The sequence below is a fragment of the Poeciliopsis prolifica genome, unplaced genomic scaffold (assembly GCF_027474105.1).
Source record: "Poeciliopsis prolifica strain line A6 unplaced genomic scaffold, Auburn_PproV2 SCAFFOLD044, whole genome shotgun sequence".
Lineage (NCBI taxonomy): Eukaryota > Metazoa > Chordata > Actinopteri > Cyprinodontiformes > Poeciliidae > Poeciliopsis > Poeciliopsis prolifica.
In genome coordinates this window covers 4,002,586-4,024,158 of record NW_026562419.1, presented here as the reverse complement: position 1 = coordinate 4,024,158, position 21,573 = coordinate 4,002,586, and the positions used below count along the sequence as shown (strand labels likewise).

The 21,573-nt window shown below is 42.1% G+C and overlaps 1 protein-coding gene and 1 long non-coding RNA gene across 2 annotated transcripts; one reads left to right on the top strand and one right to left on the bottom strand.

The window, feature by feature from the left end:
- Positions 1–377: 377 nt before the first annotated feature.
- LOC129376726 (cysteinyl leukotriene receptor 2-like) lies at positions 378–9,993 on the bottom strand. Its single transcript, XM_055056307.1, has 5 exons — positions 9,924–9,993; positions 6,084–6,255; positions 2,170–2,337; positions 1,926–2,093; positions 378–1,826 (listed from the first exon to the last, which is right to left on the bottom strand). The coding sequence occupies exons 1-5, from the start codon at positions 9,958–9,960 to the stop codon at positions 1,214–1,216; spliced, it is 1,158 nt and encodes a 385-aa protein (XP_054912282.1). The 5' UTR covers positions 9,961–9,993; the 3' UTR covers positions 378–1,213.
- A 10,106-nt stretch (positions 9,994–20,099) lies between these two features.
- LOC129376731 (uncharacterized) lies at positions 20,100–21,571 on the top strand. Its single transcript, XR_008607810.1, has 2 exons — positions 20,100–20,357; positions 20,748–21,571. It is a non-coding gene; the product is annotated as an uncharacterized LOC129376731 (long non-coding RNA).
- Positions 21,572–21,573: the final 2 nt, after the last annotated feature.

Genomic DNA, 21,573 nt, shown 5'->3' with positions numbered 1-21,573 from the left:
AACAGATGAATGAATAAAACCTGGTCAAATATGACTTTAGAAAGTGAATCTTTATATTAAATTATTGACAGGCTGAATAACCCAAATAACTGCTTAGTTTTGTACTATATAACTTTAGAAAATGGTGTGAAAGCGATGCGGTCTACAAACCTGACCCAGTTCAACTGGTTCTGTTGGGAGGAATGGGCCAGAACTCCAGAAACCTGCTATTTACAGTCAGGCAGTGCGACGGGCAGCCCGACCCAAATCCTGGGGAGGCTGAATGAAGCTCAACTGCATAGTTTTCAAAAATCTCTCAGAAATAAACATTTAGTAAATAAAAATAATATAATAGTCATAAGTGAGATAAACAGGAAACGTGTGATTAATGTCTGGATTGTAAATAGACTCCATTTGAATGTAAACCATTAAAATATGAAACAAATTCCTCACTTGGTGTTTTAAACAACATCCTCTGAGTCACATTATAATTAAACATTGAATGAACATTAAACAGCAGGACATAAACACAGTGACAGTTTGTAGAAGTTTATATAAAAATCAACATTGAGCAGAAGGGACGACACTCCCAGCTGGGCCTTCATTTTCCTGTTTACATGGCCGTACTGTTTCCCAACATGTAAAATAATAGACAGTTAAATAAAGAGGATCAGCAGAACGTGAACCTCATGTTCAGATCCCACCCAAAGTGTTTCAGTGCTTCACTCTGACGACTTCATGGTCAGACGATAAACAGCGTTTAAAAATCAGCAGGAGGAAACTGGATTATCTCCCTATAAACTGGTTACAGCATGGACCAGGGATCACTGCTGCTTCAGCTCAACGGAAACTATGAGACCCTGGAAATAAGGTTTCCTGTTCAGTGTCCTGTCAGGGAGCAGCCTGAAGAGGGCGCTGTTGACCTGGAGAGGATCCCGTCTTACTGGTTTTACCTTATCAGCCACCATGTGGAGGAAAACCATGAGGAGAACATGTGAGTCCTTCAGAGGAGAACAGAACTCCTTCCTTCTTCCTCTGGAATATAATCTGATCTCAAGTTAAACCCAAGATTACAAAACCAGTTCTACTGACAAAGCTAACCTTCATCAAACCAAAGAAAATGGAAAATGATAAATCTGTGTTGCTGTGACCCAAAGGCCATCATCTGCAGCAGTTTCTCCTGAAAGGTTTCTAATTTTGGACGGATACTGAGCACATTTCATCCAAAGGTTTCTCAGTCATTTGAATCCTCTGGTCTGTAGCAGGACATTCTGAAATGACTCCCCTCCACATCCACTGGGTTTATGGACGGATCCGGTCGGGTTTTAACTTTTGACGACCCGTTCCTTCCAGTGGATCTTACAGAGCTATTTCTAAAAGACATCCGTTGACTCCAACGTGACCGCGTGAGCTCAACGTCTTCCTTGAATTTCTTGGTGGAGTAGTAGTACAGCAGCGGGTTGACCACGCTGTTGGACGCCGCCATGCACAGCGTAATCGCCACGGCTCTCTGCAGCAGGTTGGTGATGCTGCAGTTCCAGTGGGCGTTCACGGCGTGAAGGTGCAGGGTCCGGATCACGTGGTAGGGCAGGAAGCAGAGCAGGAAGGTTGCTATCACCGTGACGAGCAGGCGCACTGAGCGCTTGTTTTTCTTCCTTAACTTCATGCGTGTTTTCAAGTCCTGAAAATATTCTGGGTGTGTCAGACTGTGGATGATCTTGGTGCAACACAGGATGATGGTGAAGAACGGCAGCACAAATCCAAAAATCAACGCCACGTAGTTCAGGCTGAGAATGCGGGACCAAGACTGTGGAGTCGCCGGCTCAAAGCAGCGAGGTATTCCACCTCTGGAAGGAAGCAGAGGAGAAACTTCAGCATCCTGTGGTCCTCTGCTTGGTCCCAGCCAGCAGCAAACAAAGACGTATCACTGGTGCTCTGACTCTTACCTTTCTTTAACGCCGCTGCCAAGGAAGGGCACAGAGGACACGGCCACAAACAGCCAGATTCCCAGACACATCAGCAAGGTTGACCTGAAGTTTCTCATGTACTGATAGCGTATTGGATAGACGACGGCCAACCAGCGGTGGAGGCTGAGGAGCGTGAGGAACAGGATGCTGAAAGGCAGAGAGAGCAGAGATGGAACTGAAATATTCCCCAAGCCAAAGGGGATTGAGGACGTTCCTGTCCTACCTGGAGTAGAGATTGACGTAGAAGCCGTAGACACAGAGTCTGCAGACCCAGTCAGGAAAGGTCCAGTGGCCATTGTTCATGTAGTACGCCAGTCGCAGAGGCAGGGTGAGGGAGAAGCTGCCGTCAGACAGGGCGAGGTTCACCATGATCACAGAGACGGGTTTGTTCCTGCGGATGGAAGGAAGAGGAGACGGATAATCAGGGCAGCCTGAATCAGTGTGTAGGAATTCACAGCCTGATCTCTTCCTGATCTCTAGCAGGAACCTCTGTAAGACATTTGCCTTCCTGTTGGACGTTGGAAAGAGGACAACACAGGAGCAGTGACTGGTTCCAGTGGAGTCCACCTGCTGGAGGTTCTCCAGAGTCCAAACAGATCCAGAGTCTCAGAGTCCAAACAGATCCAGGCTATGAAAGCAGAGGACACGTCACACAGACCGAGGGCTGAGTGAGGAACAGGTCTGTTGACCCTGCAGTGACCTGAACACCTGTCCACAGAGTCACCTGCCTCTCACCTGTGACAGACGACGCACCCAGTGCATCGCTGGTCGACATGTAAATGCTTGAAAAATCCCAGTGCCAAACCACTTCCGGGTAAAGATGGTATCCACTACAGTCTACTGTCTGACCTCAGAGAGACAGTTTATGGGACAGACTCAGTAAACAGAGTCTGCCCCAACCGACAGCCTGGCCAAGGACAGCATTACACTCTGGGGGAGCTGCAGAGATCCACAGCTCAGGTGGGAGAATCTCTGAAAATGAGAACCGTCTCACTTCTAAATCTGAACTTTAGCAAAGGGAAAACGGTAGATGTTTCTCTTCTCTCCAGGAGGGTCACTGATGGGGCTGTTAAGGTCATGTTAATGAGACTGTTCCCTTCCTGGCCTGTGGGGGCGCTGCACCAACAACCACTGCAGGAAACGACACTAAAACCTCTGAAGACACTGAGAGCAACTTCCTGTTTCACCAGATGAAACAAGATGGAGACGTCAGAGTTTAGTGATTTCTCTTTAGTCTTTGGCTGCTGCTAGTGCTAGGCTAGCATGTTAGCTTTGGTTGTATTTACCCAGAATAATCTGGGTAAATACCTGATCTGGATCCTCCTGATCTGGATCCTCCTGATCTGGATCCTCCTGATCTGGATCTCCTGATCTGGATCATCAGAACTGGACGCGGTTCAGTTCTAACTCCCCTTCTGGCTCCACAAGGCTTCATTGTTGACACACCTGAATGTTTGCTTGCTTATCTCGGATCCGATCAGCTGCTGTGATGAAGTTAATGGCTTCATTTCCTGGTTGTCATGCAGCCTGGTGAACTAATGGCTGAGAAGCCAATAAGCCTCCAGCCTGCCGGTCAGGCTGAGGCAGAAAGTCCTGCTGCTGAGGGAAACGATCTGGACGTTTTGTCAGGTCAAAGAGCTGCTGCAGGTTTTAGGGAGGAGATTCACTGAGGATGAAACGAGACAAAACTGTTTCTCTTTACATTCCTGATGATTATCTGACACAATGCCACCCACATGCCGAAGATTCCCATCCTCCTCCTCATCACAGGCGTCCCGTAAACAGTGAAAGTGGATTTCACTGTTTCATGAGCAGAAACTAAAAGTTTTTACGCCTTATTTATCTATTGGTTGTTGTTGGTCTGATTCATGGCAGGTTAAAGCTGCGCCGTTCACACCAGCTCTGGTTAGTCCACTTTGATCCAGCTGTCAGTCTGCCGGGTCGACCGGACCGTCAGGAGGAAACAGCCTAACTGCTGTTAGCATCTCTGCAAAGAACCTTATTGGTTCTGTGACCTCAGTGGTTCTGTTAAAAAGTCCAATCACTCTTCCACCTGTCATTTCTGCACATGCTGTCGTTTCTTCCAGGTTTATATTTCCCAGATTTCTCTGGCGAGTCGTTCAGCCAGTCAGACTCTAACCCTGTGCGTTTCAGGATGGATTGAATTTTTTAGGTAAAGAAACCAAAACTTGATGAACCAGATCATTGAGGTGTTGCTCAGAAATGCGCCTCCCAGCTGCCACATCCTGTTCCAGTGAACAGCATCTCATTCCAGAGCAGCTGGAAACGCAGCATCAGCTGGACCTGCGTCACGGCGCCGACGGCTCGGCTGAGTTCTGCTAAAACTGTCCAACATGTTGGTTCCTCTGAAACATCAACATGTCCACTTTAATCCTGGAACCTGTCTGAAACCAGCTGGGATCGGACCGGATGATTCTGAAGAACCGGTTCATGAAGTTACATTGTGATATGGTAATGAAGGCGAAGCAACACGACGGACAGATCCAGCTGGTTCTGGGGGTCCGTCATGTTGCCTTACAGCAGTTAGCATCCAGGATGCTAACTGCTGAGTGCAATGAGGTTTTCTCTGCACTCAGATTGAAACGATCCAGTAGAAACATCTGAGCAGAAAACATGAGATCTGTTTCAGCTCCGCTGGTCCAGCTGGAGTCTTCCTCTGCATCGCCAACCAGAGCAACAGGAGGTCAGGAGGTCAGCACAGAGATCCATTGGTGGAGAGGTCACGGGTCACAGCCTGTTTCTGTTCAGGGTCGTTGACCTCGACTCTGCTAGAAAACACTTTCAGTATCTGGTTGCTTCATGTCTGCGCTCCGGCTCTGCTGGCTTTATGGCAGACAGAAGAGCTGCTAACAGTTTGCACAGCGTTATTAACGCTGTAAAAATAATTTGTTTATGAAGATGTAAATTTTTACTGCAGCAGTTTCATTTGAACGTTTCTTTTCCATCCAGGGTGAATATTTAAATCATTTTGTCATGGACAGAAACAGTGATGTTCACTTATGGAACTAAAACTGTGCTAACAGCAGAGCTATTCTTGTTTTGCTAACTCTGAAAATATTTAGCGCTTAAATTCATTCCTCCAGATCATTTCAAAGCTCTAAGTTTCTTGGCTGTTTTTTAAACTTCCAGTGAATCAAGTTCTGGATATTGAATTCTCCAGTTAGTGGTTTATATTGATGCTCTTATTTTGAAGGGAGTGAACTCAGTTTGTTTCCATGTTGCTGCAAATGACATTTATTCTGTACCCAGAATGCATCACTGCAGTGAGTGGTTCAATATGCTGTTGCTTTCCTGTCGTGGTCATTAGCAAAACTCAACAATTATAAACCAGAATCAAAGAATCACTTCTGAAGTGAAAACTGAACCGGTCGGTGTGAGATGATAAATTTAATCTGGTTATTGACAATATGCTATGTTGTTGCTCATGTTGACACACAGATTAGCAACATCACTGAACATAACAGTTTAGTGCTAGCTTCCACTAAATACCATGTTGGCATTGTGCTATAGCATTAGCTAATGCTATTGGCACTGTGCTTTAGCATTAGCTAATGCTAAATACCATATTAGCATTGTGCTTTAGCATTAGCTAATGCTTAATACCATATTAGCATTGTGCTTTAGCATTAGCTAATGCTTAATACCATATTAGCATTGTGCTATAGCATTAGCTAATGCTAAATAACATGTTGCCATATTGCTTTACCATTAGCTAATGCTAAATACCATATTGGCATTGTGCTATAGCATTAGCTAATGCTAAATACCATATTGGCATTGTGCTTTAGCATTAGCTAATGCTAAATACCATATTGGCATTGTGCTATAGCATTAGCTAATGCTAAATAACATGTTGCCATATTGCTTTACCATTAGCTAATGCTAAATACCATATTGGCATTGTGCTATAGCATTAGCTAATGCTAAATACCATATTGGCATTGTGCTTTAGCATTAGCTGATGCTAAATACCATATTGGTACACCACTTTAGCTTTAGTGCAACTAATGTTTAGTGCTTGACAGTTAGCTAACGTTTTAGTTAGCGGCGCCGCCACTGAACAGAAACAGTCGGAGGTCGGTTCTGTGTTCATGAGGAAAGTGTTTCAGGTCAAACCTGCGTTTCTTCTGCTTGAAGAAGACCACCAGCGCTATGATGTTGCAGAGGAACGCCACGGGGAACACCAGGAAGTAGGTGTAGATGTAGGCGTTGTATTTGAATTTGTCGTCGTCATGGGGACAGGTCCGCGCGTTGTTGCTGCTGTTTGAGGCGTTGCCGGGCAACCGTCCTAGAAAACATCCACAAACAGAAAGACTGAAGCCAGAGGTCAAGAAGGGAAAGGTCAGGAAAGATGATCAGAGTTCATCAGCATCCATGTGAGTATGTCCTGCCTTACAGGCACTAGCATGACGCTAACAGCTGTTAGCATGAAGCTGAAATGAAATGTTTCCATTCTCTCTGATTTCTGTTCCTTCTCAGTTTGAGTCCATCGCCTTCGTTCCTGCTCAACACAATAACTTTCAGATGAAACTTTTCTCCTTGTGACGTCACTTCCTGTCAGTGATGTCACAAATGCTCTTCATATCATTGGTTCTGTTTTATTAGACAATAAATAAACCTGTATTGGTTCAAAGTTTGACTCTAAGTTCCTCTTTTATTTTGGTGATCTTCCTGTCATCTTCATCATCATCATCATCTGCCTTCTATTTATTTCATATTTTTCTGATTGTATTTCTAGTCTTGTTTTTGTATTTCTAGTCTTGTTTTAACTTCCTGTTTCTTCATGATTCGTCATCCTCTCCTTCATCTTTTACTTTCAGATATTCTGACCCAGTCATCACCTCCACTGATTAAATGCCTCCTGTGTTAGTCACCTGCTGTCAGATGGTTTTCACTGTTTAAAGCTCAAAATTTCAGATCATCTGAGATTTTAATACCAAGTCAGTTTTCAGTATTTGTTTTCAAACAGGGCCGGGTCTTTAACGTGTCAATTAGATTAATTAATTACATACATTTTGATGAGTAATTAGATTTTTTTACATTAAAGGTTCCATCATCATCCACTGACTACAGTTTTGTTGTGTTCGAGTTGTGCTAAAAGCAGTTAGCATGTCAGAGAAGCTTTTCAAGAATAGCATCTTAATGCTAACATGTAGCAGCTAATGCTAATGTCAGCGTCCAGATTCCTAAAGAAACTGCATGAGCGATGAGAGAAACTCTGAACATTAAAAACTATAAATATTAATTCAAATGTCTGTTTATTCAATAATTTAGCAGCAAAAATAGATTTATGAAGAAAGCAGTTGATCACTTCAGTGATGGTTTAATTTAAATTAACTCAAAGTTTTAACCACTAGTTTAATAAACATTTCATGCAGTGAGGAACAAACTGACCATGTGAAAAGTTTTCACACAAATCTGACAGAACCCATCTGGACCCATCTGGACCCATCTGGACCCGTCTGACAGCAGGAAGTAGGAAACACTGCAGGAACTGAAGAGGCTCACTATTAATGTTTTATCTAAGTTTGAATTTCTGCATGTTTCCGACTAAAATAACTTTCTGATTTACGCTGCAGCTGCACGATTCACACAAACTCAAATATTTACATCATTTCAGTGAAACAGCAGAACGGGACTTTAAGCACGAATGATTTGGTGCAGCTGTGGATTGTAAACTGCAGATTAACATAATCTGGTGTTTAACCAGTGATGATCACTGACAGTGACCGGCTGACCATCAGGTCAGGCTGCATGTTCGTCTCCTTGGGAAATAAACTTCCAGCTTCTCCTCTGCGTGAGGACAGTTCTGTAAACTTTACTGCAGGTTCAGTTCTGATCAGGTTCTGACACGTCGGAACAGAACCAGGAAGCGGTCCAGATTTAGCTCTGACGGAGCAAAAATGGAGAAACTGATAAAAGATCTGGATTAAACGTGTGAACCAGGAAATGGCAGGAAACGTCTCCTGGGATGTCACAGTGTGTGTGTGTGTGTGTGAAGGTGTGTGTGTAGGTGTGTGAAGGTGTGTGTGTGAAGGTGTGTGTGTGAAGGTGTGTGTGAAGGTGTGTGTGTAAGTGTGTGTGTGTGAAGGTGTGTGTGTGAAGGTGTGTGTGTAAGTGTGTGAAGGTGTGTGTGTGTGAAGGTGTGTGTGTGAAGGTGTGTGTGTAAGTGTGTGAAGGTGTGTGTGTGTGAAGGTGTGTGTGTGAAGGTGTGTGTGTGAAGGTGTGTGTGTAAGTGTGTGTGTGTGAAGGTGTGTGTGTGAAGGTGTGTGTGTAAGTGTGTGTGTGTGAAGGTGTGTGTGTGTGTGAAGTGTGTGTGTGTGAAGGTGTGTGTGTGTAAGCGTGTCTGTGTGAAGGTGTGTGTAGGTGTGTGTGTGTGTGAAGGTGTGTGTGTGTGTGAAGGTGTGTGTGTAAGTGTGTGTGTGTGTAGGTGTGTGTGTGTGTGAAGGTGTGTGTGTGTGTGAAGGTGTGTGTGTAAGTGTGTGTGTGTGTAGGTGTGTGTGTGTGTGAAGGTGTGTGTGAAGGTGTGTGTGTGAAGGTGTGTGTGTGAAGGTGTGTGTGTGTGTAAGCGTGTCTGTGTGAAGGTGTGTGTGTAGGTGTGTGTCTGTAGGTGTGTGTGTGTGAAGGTGTGTGTGTGTAGGTGTGTGTGTGAAGGTGTGTGTAGGTGTGTGTGTGTGTGAAGGTGTGTGTCTGTAGGTGTGTGTGTGTGAAGGTGTGTGTGTGTGTGTGTGTGTAGTGTGTGTGTGTGTAGGTGTGTGTCTGTAGGTGTGTGTGTGTGAAGGTGTGTGTGTGTGTGTGTGTGTAGGTGTGTGTGTGTGTGTAGGTGTGTGTGTGTGTGTGTGTGTGTAGGTGTGTGAAGGTGTGTGTGTGTAGGTGTGTGTCTGTAGGTGTGTGTGTGTGTGTGTGTGGGTGTGTGTGTGTAGGTGTGTGTCTGTAGGTGTGTGTGTGTGTGTGTGTGTGTGTAGGTGTGTGTGTTGTTCAAACTGCTGGAACAAAGCAGCTTTCATTTGCGCAGCATCGAGAAAAAAAGACAGTTTGTTCTGGATTTGAAATGACGGTTCATCAGGATCATAAAATGGAAATGAACCGTGATGCGTTCAGGTTCAACTCTAACTGACGGTGCATGATGCGTTCAGGTTCGGGTCTGACGATTCGTGATGCGTTCAGGTTCGGGTCTGGGCGTTTTCATGCTATTCATGGTGTTCTGCCTTTATGTGGTTAATAAAGTCTAAATGAAGCAGATCATCATTAATAAGATGAATTTTCTCTGGACGGAGGCGGCCGGCTGTGACCTCTGACCCCAACTCTGAGCTGTGTTTAGAGTTTAGATAAGTGACCCTGAACTGTTCAGCAGTTAAAGTAACAGACGAATAAAACCAGCTGGTTGGACTTTAAATTATTAATTAATATGAAGTTTTTGTTTTAGAAAATGTGAAAGTTTTTACTTTGTTTTTATTTTTGTTGTTTTCTAATTTTAGAGCAAAATATTGTTTTATTCTAGTATTTAGTATTTGTTTAATTTTTAAGCCATTTTCCTTTAAACTTTAGCATTTTATCTATTAAATATCTTTTGTTTTATGTAATGTTTTGCTGTCATTAGTTCCCACATGTTTGCACTTTGACCTTTGACCTAAGAAAGTTAGTTTGAACTTAACATTATTTCTTTTGAGTGTTTAATATTAAATAGAAACATTTAAATATCAGGTCATTTTAATTCTGTTGTAGTTTATTATATTGTTTCTGAGAGTTTGAATATATGCACAAAAATATTCATAAATAATAATATATAATAATAATAATATAATAATAATAATAATAATAATATAATAATAATAATAATAATAAGTGAATCATTTAACCTGCAGATCAATATAGGATCTAGACATCATTATCTATATGTCCAGACATAGATAATGACACTAGAAGTGCAGAATGTTTGGTTCTATGTTTTCTCACCCTCCATCCTCGCAGCTGGTTCCGCCTGCAGCTCCATCGTCCAGCCACCGGTCCGGTTCGGTCCGGTCCGGTCCGGTCCGATCAGCAGCAGCGCTCGCAGCCCTCTGGTGTCGGTTCGGATCCCGGGCTGAAGTGGTTCCGTGGAAGGGGCGTGTCCTGGTCGGGCGTGGAGCCTCGGAGCTCCGATTCCTGGGAACTCCGGCTCTTTGTCTGGTTCTTCCTGATCCAGTTCGGTTCCTCAGAGCAGCGGGGGGTGTTCACTTATGACGTCATAGGTAACCTCAGGTCGGCGCTGGAGCCAAAATAATAATAATAATAATAATAATAACAACAGCGGCGCTTCGGTTCCCTGCAGCCTGAGGGGAAAGAACCGGTTCATCAAGTGATTCATTCCTTCAGTTGTTCAACATGGAAACAAACATAAAGTTACTTAAAGGCTCATATTTAAATATTTACCCCAAAACCAAGAAGGATCAACAAGTAGACTGTAAACCAGCCAGGCTCAGCGGGGACTGGGAGATTCCCAGTTCAACCAGTTCAACCAGTTCACCAGATAGAACTGTTATTTTAACCTCAATAAATGGAAAAAAAAAAATATATAACCCAAAATGCAACCTGGTTCTGAAATGAAACATTAATGAGACAAAAACAAAACAGAGAATCTGTTTTTAATAAATTATGTTTTCAATAAATGAATATAATCTAAAAATAACAATAATACCAATCTATAATCAAACACATTCAATGATAGAAAATAATAATATTCAAAATCGAAAATAAAGTAATAATGAATAAATGATCCAGAATCAAAATGTAGAGATTTTTATAAATAAAATACCAGAATAAAACAAAAAGATACATAAATACATAATTAGCTGAATACTACAAAATAAAATGAAACAAAAATGGAGGTAAAACAATTAAATGAATAAAAATTTAAATAAAATATAAATAATAAACAAAAAATATTAAAATAAGTTTGTAAAATGACCAAAGATGAAAGAAATCAGTATAATCCATAAAATACAACACATTAATGTGAAAATAATTTTTTATATTTTTAAAATTACAATACAATAATTACAAAACAACTAAATAATAATAAAATAAAATATGAAATCAGTAAAACATGTCAGTCCAACCCGAGCAGAGTTCAGAGTTCAGTTTGGAAACATGAAAAGTTTCATAAATAAACATCAGTGAACATCCAGTGAACCTGGAGGCATCGACCAATCAGAGCCCACAGAGCCAGTCACGTGACCAGCAGCGGCGCTGAGCCAATCAGAACGGAGACAGCAGGGAGACAATCTGACGTCAGCAATGCAACAAGGAGAGGACATGGCGCCACCTGGCGGCGACGGAGCAAAGTAGGAGCTGCAACTTCCGGTTTAGTTAAAGGGATAATTCATCTATTGAACATGAACAAATAAATATAGCGGATTAATTCAGAACATTAAATGTTTCTGCAGACAATTGAGCAGAATCAGTTTTGGTAAATAAATATCTGTTGGCAAACTGGCGACAGAGGACCCAAACTTTCTGCTCTGTGAATCATCATCATCATCATCATCATATAAAAAATATTAATGTTTTTTGAGGTTATAATGAATTTAAACGACAAGTCAGCAGAACCAACTGGTTCTGGTCAGGTTCTGGGTTCGGACCGCCGCTGTCCAGAGGTCAGAGGTCAGGTCAGCAGCCGGACGGGTCGGCCGCGTCCGGTTGGGTCCGGTTAGGTCGCTCTCCACTTCAGCAGGGAGTAAACGCCGTGTTGTTCTGGTACCACTGCTGGTTCTGGAGGGAACAGAACCCGGGTTAGCAGCCGTTCCACGAGACGACATCCCAGCTCCAGTTAGTCAGACTGGTTTATCGTTCACAGGTTGGATGGGATGGACTGGGTCGAGCAACATCTGACCAATCAGGAGCTGTTCTCATGGCTTCACTTGGTGCTGCAAACATCTACGGCGAGAAGAAAAACTGTTGATGGATAAAATAATGTTCATAATCGCAGCATGCAGCACTTTAATGAAATTAAATATGAATTATTACAGATCCAAACTTTAAAATGTTCCTTTTTAACAAAATGATCATTTTTAGAAACAGAACGAATTTGGTTCTGAGCAGTAATGTCAGGATCTGTGACTTTTTGCTGTATTTCATAAACGACTGAAATCAGATTGGGATGCAGTGAGGATGGACTGAAGGTCAGGGCAGAGAGGTCAAAGGTCAGCAGCAGCCTCACCTGTCCTGGTCCTGATGCCGACCGTCCCGTACGTCACGCCTCTCTCTCTCCTCACCGATGAGTAAACGGGTCCTGGATCGGGTTCTGCAGCAGAACAGAGCCAGTCACTGAAACGCTTCCAGGACATAGAGCTGTGTTTCTAGAACATAGATCTGTTTCTAGAACATAGATCTGTTTCTAGAACATAGATCTGTTTCTAGAACATAGAGCTGTGTTTCTAGAACATAGATCTGTGTTTCTAGAACATAGAGCTGTGTTTCTAGAACATAGAGTTGTGTTTCTAGAACAGAGTTGTGTTTCTAGAACATAGAGTTGTGTTTCTAGAACATAGAGCTGTGTTTCTAGGACATAGAGCTGTGTTTCTAGAACATAGAGCTGCGTTTCTAGAACATAGAGTTGTGTTTCTAGAATATAGAGCTGCGTTTCTAGAACATAGAGCTGTGTTTCTAGAACATAGAGCTGTGTTTCTAGAACATAGAGTTGTGTTTCTAGAACATAGAGCTGTGTTTCTAGAACATAGAGTTGTGTTTCTAGAACATAGAGCTGTGTTTCTAGGACATAGAGCTGCGTTTCTAGAACATAGAGTTGTGTTTCTAGAACATAGAGCTGCGTTTCTAGAACATAGAGCTGTGTTTCTAGAACATAGAGCTGCGTTTCTAGAACATAGAGCTGTGTTTCTAGAACATAGAGTTGTGTTTCTAGAACATAGAGCTGTGTTTCTAGAACATAGAGCTGTGTTTCTAGAACATAGAGCTGTGTTTCTAGAACATAGAGCTGTGTTTCTAGAACATAGAGCTGTGTTTCTAGAACATAGAGCTGTGTTTCTAGAACATAGAGCTGTGTTTCTAGAACATAGAGCTGTGTTTCTAGAACATAGAGCTGCGTTTCTAGAACATAGAGCTGTGTTTCTAGAACATAGAGCTGTGTTTCTAGAACATAGAGCTGTGTTTCTAGAACATAGATCTGTGTTTCTAGAACATAGAGCTGTGTTTCTAGGACATAGAGCTGTGTTTCTAGGACATAGAGCTGCGTTTCTAGAAAATAGAGCTGTGTTTCTAGAACATAAAGCTGCGTTTCTAGAACATAGAGCTGTGTTTCTAGGACATAGATCTGTTTCTAGAACATAGAGCTGTGTTTCTAGAACATAGATCTGTGTTTCTAGAACATAGATCTGTGTTTCTAGAACATAGATCTGTGTTTCTAGAACATAGAGCTGTGTTTCTAGAGGTGGCAGAAACTGGAAACCATCAGAGGTTCTGGATCTGGATGACAGAGAAACACCTGATCTGAGGTAAAACTCAGAAACACTGAACCGGATCTGGATTGTACTGGATCTGGATTCAATCTGATCTGGATTTAACTGGTTCTGGATCTGGATGTTCCAGTTCTGTACCTGTTTGTCTGGAGCTTCAGGTGTTTTTCTCCGTGTCGATGAATAATCAGCTGCTGACTCTAAACCGTTTAGGAGAATAAATACAGAATAAAACATGATGAATATTTTTATATTTCAGACTTAAAGCAAAAATTAATCAGATTGTTTGACCAAATCACCTGAGTGTTTGTGAAGCTGAACTATTTCTACAAGTTCATTTTAATTAACAACATTCACGACTTTAAGGAATTAAAATCTTATTCCTGCATCTAATATATTTAAACATAATTTCTATGTGAATTAATATAAATATTGTAAAATAAACAACAGTTACTGCTGTTAGATAAATGAAACATCGTCTGGTTCTGATCTGACTGGAAATCAGGTCCATTCAGATCAGCTGATCAATTAGTTATTGATTATATATTGTCCTGTCAGCTGGTTTCAGGAAATGAACCATAAACGGACCTGCAGCAGTGGATGAATCTGTTGCGTCTGCAGCCTCTGCTGCCCATGAAGATCCAGCTGCTGAGTTTCTGTCTGCAAACCAAACAGGTTGAGAGAAACGAGTGAAACATGATGAAGGTCATCAGAGGTCACAGCTAGACCCAGCTGAGCTGAACTCAGGAATCTATCAGGAGTTAATTATGAATATTTAGTGAAACTGTTTCCCACAGCTGGAAGAATCTGTTAGCCTGTTAGCATGAGGCGGCCATTCTAGCATGCTAACAGATAGCATGTCAGCATGATATCTGTTATTATCTGATATTCATCTATTTGCATATGAACATATGCTAACAGATATTCATAGCCTGCGTTACTCCGTCAGCTATTAGCATGTTAGCATGACTGCCTCATGCTAAGCTGTCAGCTAGCTCTGCTCATCCTCTGGCCGTATTGTTCGCTAACATCCAGGAAGCTTCATTTAAACTCCTCTGAGGTTCCGGGTCGTAGTTCAAATGTAATTTAAGCTAATCAGCTGATCCCAGTTTTATATAAACAACCCTCCCTGTTGCTATGGCAACAAGGAGGGTTTACCTTTGAACAACTGTCCAAAGGTAAAGGGCTGAGAACAGTGGTGGGTACACTTTGCTAATCTGCTAAAAGGCGAGCACATGATTTATTTAGCACTTTAGCATTTTGCTAATACAGAAAACATTTAGCGCACTTAGCTTCACCGACATTAATTCTTACAGATAATTTCTGAAGCGCTAATTCCCTCTGGTTTGGTTCTCGACTGATAAGATTCTTCAGGTGGTTGGACGTTTATTTTCATGCTATTACTTTGAAGTGGAGGAAGTTTCATTTCCTCTCCTTACCTTTTAACTTGCAACAAAAGATCTTTGTCCTGTTCCCAGAATGCATTGCTAAAGGAAACTGAAACCTGAACAGGAGCAAACCAGTACAGGCAGATGTGCATGACACATTTCATTCAGTAGAGGGCGATATGCTGAATGAGACATGATGTTTATCAACGTAGTTGAAGTTAGCACATTAGCCTTAGCCTGCCAGCAGAACCAAAGTTTATGTTTAGCATAGCTAACGTTTTAGTTAGCAGTTCCCACCACTGGGTGAAAGAAAAATATATTTCTGATTGGAATAACCTGCTTCAGAGCCGCTATCGCTACATTAGCATTAGCATCCTGACGTAAGCCTTCCTGTTTGCTGCTTTCTTCATGGATAAATACAGAGCTGCAGCATCTGGCTGCAGATCACAGGAAGGAGAAAACAGCAACAAGTTGCAGCTAGTGGTGAGCAGAAAATGTTGCAGCTTCTTCACCAATAACAATCTGAAGGTGTGATGTGTTTTGTTTAGACCACTGCAGAAAATCCAGAGCAGCTCATTACACTGAAGATCTAAAATCAGCTGATTCTGACTCTTCTGCTGATTAAACAGTTTAAACATCAGAAACTGAATAAAAACATTTGTAACCAAAAAGTTGAGACCAGAAGCTCAAATCATGTTCATGTCACTGAGGTGAAAAACAAAAGGAGCGAAGAGAGGAAGCAGAATGACTGCACAGCTTCTCTCACTTTGACCACAAACACAATATTGAGCCAAAAGCTGCTGATTAGGCCTGAAGCTCCCCCCCGACCCCGCCGCTGAAAATAAAAGCCACATAATATAAACCGACAGTCAGACACACAACGGATAAACAGAGGAGTTCAGGAAGCTGAGGGAGGGTTACCTGCTGGCTTCCTGCAGAGGCGCCGAGTCAGCAGAACCACCAGCAACACAAAGAAAAGCAGAAAACCAGCAGAGGAGAGAGAGAGAACCATGGAGAGAGGAGGACGAGCGGAGGAGACTCTCCCTGAAATGAACCAGAGAATCATTTACTTCTTGTCTCCTGATGAAGCAGACAGAGAAGCTGCTGACCTCTGACCTTTGACAGAGACCCTGCTGGATGGAGACTCTCCAGAACCGCTGATGCTACATTTATAGAGGCCTTCATCAGAGCTGGAAACATGGAGGAGGGTCATGCTGCCTGCTGATCCATCACCAATGAAGGAGCCATCTTTATAGAAAGCAGCTGGGAGGTTGTGGGTTGGATTCCTTGCTCTGCAGCTCAGAGTGACGTCATCTCCCTCCATCACAGGGAGGACAGGACTCTGCAGGATCACTGATCCTTTCAACACAGAGACAAACTACAGCATTTCATCCATTTCCACACAGCAACACTAACTCCACAGTCTGATCTTACCAGAGACAGAGAGCTGGATGCTGCAGCTGCTGCTGCTGCAGCTGCTGCTGCTGCTGCTGCTGCTGCTGCTGCTGCTGCTGCTGCTGCTGCTGCTGCAGCTGCTGGAGCTGCTGCTGCTGCTGCTGCTGCTGCTGGAGGATCCAGAATCACACCAGTACAGACCAGTGTCCAATGGGACAAGACCAGTTAAAGAACATGAAGAGTTCACTGGTTGACCCCACTCCTCACACTCAGCTCTGGTCTCTCTGCTGGTGTTTCTCCTCACTGTCCATCCAGCTGATCTGTTTTCATCCTCACAGATCAGAGTCACTGATTCAAATTCAAAGAACTGGGATCTGCTGGGACTCACAGTCAGACGAACTGGGAGGACTGGAAAATACATTAAAACATTTATTCAATGTCACAAACCAGGAGTTTGTTTTAACTTCCACCATATGAGTCGCCACACACAGCGCCCCCTATTGACTATGTTCCAGTTTGGATTCATTTCATGTTTCCGCCTCAGATTGAAAATGTTGGATCTGTTCAGATTCATTTTGTTCTTCATGTGAAGCTTTAGATGAAACACAAACAAGATGTAAAAACGTTGCAGAAACTCGAGCTGCTCTATGAACTGAGTGAAAACATGAATGTGAAAAGTGAACATTCCTCCATGTCCAGCAGGGGCGGTAAACAGTTTAACTGCAGAGGAATCTGCTGACTGTGACATCTGAGATTATAGATCTGTGGTGAATTTACTCACCCGGGTTTGATGTCCAGAGAAGTTCTGATATCAAAACTGAAAGAGCCAATAAAATTGATCAAAAATCACAAAAATCACAAGAAAGATCTTAAAGAGAGAAACAAGAAAATAACAGAAGAAACGTTCAGTAGAACATGAGTGAGGCGTTCACTGTCCTCTGGTCACATCCTGCAGTCCAGCTTTGAATCACATGAGGTAAAGATTAGGGTGATGCTTTGATGCTCAAATCTGAGTTTTTTGCTGAAATCTAATTTTTTATTTTACCGTCTGGTTTCTTCTGCTGCAGAATTAAAGTCTCATAAAAGCATCATGAGCTTCAGACTGCAGACGATACGACTTGGTTCTACAGAACCGATCCGATGTTTAGAGGTTCAAAAGAATCACACACACACACACACACACACACACACACACACACACACACACACACACACACACACACACAAGTAGTTACTGAAGATTAACTGCAGAACCAACATGCAGACTCCCTGCAGAGACCAACCAGGAGGCTCTAACTGCTTCCTCCTCAAACAGCACAAATGATAAAAGTTCATCATATTGACTGAAAGTTCATAAACGCAGCTTGATATTCCTAGAAGTTTAGAAAAACTTCAAATCTTCATCAACAGACTGACTTGCTGCTTCTCTCTGGTTTCCAGAGAAACAGAAAGAAATATGAAATGATAAATAAAACTGAGAGAGTTTCTCATTTTGTAATATTTTTCTGTTTGTCTGGTAAATTGCTGATTCATCTCATTATTAATGAAGCTATTAATCTGCAGATTAAAACAGATTAAGCTCCATCCGCACTCACCGATCAGCCATGATGCTCCTCTCATCGTTTCTGTTTCTGTGAAATCAAGAGAAGTTTGTGTTTCCTCCCCTTCCTCCCTCCTGCGGTTAGAAAACTTTAACAGGAAGCAGATCTGAGCTGTTTCAGCTGAGACTGGCCGAAAAACAGACAGTTAGCAACATTAGCAACAATAGCAACATTAGCAACATTAGCAGTGTTAGCAACATTAGCAGTGTTAGCAACATTAGCAACAATAGCAGCGTTAGTAATGCTAGCACTGATTATGTCATCAATGTTCAGTCATTCTCAGGATTTATTGATGCTTCTCATTAATGCGACAAACTTCTGAATTTTTAAATATAGAAAACAGAATGTAGAATCAACCTGCAGGTTAAGATGAATTAAGGTAGAAGCTGAAACTAAATGCTGATCCTTTATGATTATTAGACAGTAAATATTGGAGGGAAGGCTGGAGGCTTGTGTTGAGCTCCCCCTGCTGGTCCAACAGGTCACTGCAGCTCGCTTTCGAGGTCCAGTATTATTGTTGTTAATGTCTTGCCATACCAGGTTCTGTTCATTTTGGTTAATTATTTAATGTTATGTTCAGCTGAATGAACTTTTTTCAGCTCATTTTCTTTTTTGTGTTTTTATCAGAATTCATCATAAATAAATTCCTGAATTTTTAAAAATGGAATCAGAAAGTTAAAGATGATAAAACGTTTTGATGACTAAATGAATCTGATGCATCTTTAGTTTCTGGTTTTGTTGAAGTATGTTTGATTTATAAAAGGTCCTGATTAATTCAACCTGACAGTAACTATATGAATCATTTCTGAAGAACAGCGCCACCCAGTGGTAACATCAGATTTTAGTGAGTGTTTCAACACAACAGTAAGAAAAAATGTCTGTTTATAATAAGAAGAAAACTAATAATTAGAGGTCTGTTGCTTCCTGTGTTTGTCCACCAGGGGGCGGAAGGAGCCATTTTAGTCCCTTGTTTACTTCATTTCTTCGTTTTCAGTTTCAGTTCATTTGATCCTGCAGCTGATCGACCGTCAGAAACTCGATGATTTTCCGCTGCAGAAATGATCATTTTGCATTTAATCGCCTGTTTTGTGCTGATCCTGCAGGTTTCTGCTGCTGACGGTGAGTTCAGGGGGTTTTATGTTCAGTAACATGCAGTTTAAATTATGCTGATTTCAATTTCTGTCCAGATGTTACATGACTTATGGTTTATTTATTATTCCTCTTTCAGTACAGAAACACAACATTAGTTTAATTTGAAAGTTTTCCTTCATATCGTAAAGATGAAATGATCTCATAAATACATGTTTTATAAATTACAACTAAATAAAGATATAATAAAATTTAAAACTAGTTGAAGTGTAGAGGATTTACTCTTTAGGTTAAAATGTAAGAGTATAAAATTTGCTCATGAGAATAAAATGTAAACATAAAAGCTTTAAGCTCTGCTGGTTTGTTGTTCATCATGCTGCAGTTTCTGATCAGCCCAGCAGAGCAGATCCGGCTGCAGCTGGTCGGGTTCGGATGCATTGACCAGCAGAACCAGTTTCTACTGGTGCTGCTCATTTTAAACCAGTGGTTACGTTTTAGAACATCTCAGCATCAGAAACATGAAGGAAAAACATCAGGATTCTGTTTGATTGAATCTTATAAGATCTGATGAAACATTTCAATCAGGGATGTAACCTGCTGAGTCATGAGGAGCAGAGATGGTTCTGGTAGCAGCTGGAAGGATCAGTGTTAAAGCTGTTCAGTGCATTTCAGATGCAGTGGAGCAGCAGCTTCCTGCATGCAGCCGGGACATCGTCCCTCATTGTCCCTCATCGTCCCTCATCGTCCATGTGAGACACTGTGGTAATGTCTGGTTCTGTGGTCCGGTCCAGTGGTGGTGACCCCCGGAGGAGATGCTGACCTGCGTGCCAGACTCCCGGCGCCGCGGCTGCCACCGTGGTGGAGTGGACCAAAGACAACCTGCCGGCCAACGAGTACGTCTTCTTCTACCGCAACGGCCGGCCGTACGACAAGTACCAGCACCGGTCCTTCAGAGGCCGAGTGGCGCTGAAGGACCGGTCCGGCGCCAGCAGCGGGGACGTCTCTGTGGTCCTGAAGAACGTCTCTGTGGAGGACGAGGGGACGTTCCGGTGTCGGGTTCTGATGAGCAGCTCTGGGACCGAGGCGGAGGAACACCTGCAGCTCAGCCGGCTGAGGATCGCGCTGCGTCAGGTACGTTCACCTGACAGCTGGAGATTCATCTGAGCTGGCAGGAAACTGATCCACCCTGACCTGCAGGAGACGAGCAGGAGACGAAGCAGGAGACGAAGCAGGAGACGAAGCAGGAGACGAAGCAGGAGACGTCCAGAGAGTTTTCACAGTCGGAACCATCAGTCCAAACGTTGCTGTTCTTGTTGCAGTTCTTGTTGTAGTTCTGACGGTTTGTGTTGTTGCTGCTGTTGGTTTTATCTGTACAGGAGAAGAAACGATCACATCAGACGGCAGAAGTTGTGTGAAACCGAGAACAAGGAAATAATGTCATGTTGGAAATGTAAAACTCAGCCTCAGGTTGGTTTGATCACCAGCAACCGGTGACCTTTCATCAGCTGGTCCATCAGCACCACCTGAGGAAAGAACATCAGCATTAAGATTCAACATTTATTACAGTTTCAAAAGTTTCTTCAATGTTTGAGCTGTAAAAAGCTTCAACCTTCTGAAAACAAACTGAGATTCTCCATTTAATCCGTTTATGAATGAAAATAATTTGGGAGAAAAGCATTAAAACTAAAATGTAACGTTGATGTTAAAGGAAATGAAAATGATTCTTTGGTTCTGGAATAACAAGCAGAACCAAACAGATCATAATTATTAACAAGCTGAGCTGCTGTTAGTGTTTTAGTTCCTCTATAATCTCAGCTCTGCTGCCATGTTCCTGGTTCCCCTCCCTGTCCTCTGCAGGACCCTCCAGTCTAATGCATCTGGACTGAAACGAGCTGAAGATAAAGCTAAGCTAAAGCTAAGCTAAAGCTAACAGTGATGTCCTGTAAAGTCTGGACTTCATGGAAAATGAGAGGAAACAAAAACTCAGAGTTTTTATCTTCATGCCAGATGAAGCAATAATCACCATGGAGAAGTTTGACCTCAGTGGCGTCTGCTGTTCTCCTCCAACCAGAAGCATTAAAACACTAAAAGCTCTAATCAGTCATAAAGTTCATGGAAGTGGAGAAAACTTTTCTGGTTGTTGAAAACTTTGTGTTTTGCAGTTTCATCTGATTTCTGTCCAGGTTTCCTCTGATTGGTTATAATCTATATTCATGTGTTCAGATGTAAACACAATGTGTGTTCAGGTCTTGTGGGTTTAAACTGTGTTTTCTCTAAATAACATATTTTACAGCATTTAAATGATCCTCTACATTAATAATAATAATGTTCTTACACATTAGAGTCATTTTTGTTAAAACTACAATATATTTTTATATGTTTTATAATATTTTACTCGTTTGTGTTGTTTTTCTCTTAATATTTGTGTTTTCTACACATTTTGACTCAGAACTGAATTAGCAGCAGATTAAATGATGAAAGATGTGAGTTAATGATTCATTTAGTTTTATTTTATTGTTTAGCGATTATTAACCAGACTCAGTTACATCATGTTCTCTGATCACTGACAGAAATGTGTTTAAAATAGAAACAATGATGTGAAAGTTAAGATTTGTTGAACTCAGATTGTCTAACGTTTCATTTTGGTTTCATTCTAAAGAAAATAAAACCTTCACATCTTAGT

Coding starts and splice junctions, on each gene's coding strand:
- LOC129376726 (XM_055056307.1), bottom strand. CDS start 9,960: ATGGAGCTGCAGGCGGAACCAGCTGCGAGGATGGAGG. Junction 2,094..2,169: donor TACGTCAATCTCTACTCCAG/GTAGGACAGGAA, acceptor TCTGCCTTTCAG/CATCCTGTTCCTCACGCTCC. Junction 1,827..1,925: donor GGCAGCGGCGTTAAAGAAAG/GTAAGAGTCAGA, acceptor GCTTCCTTCCAG/AGGTGGAATACCTCGCTGCT.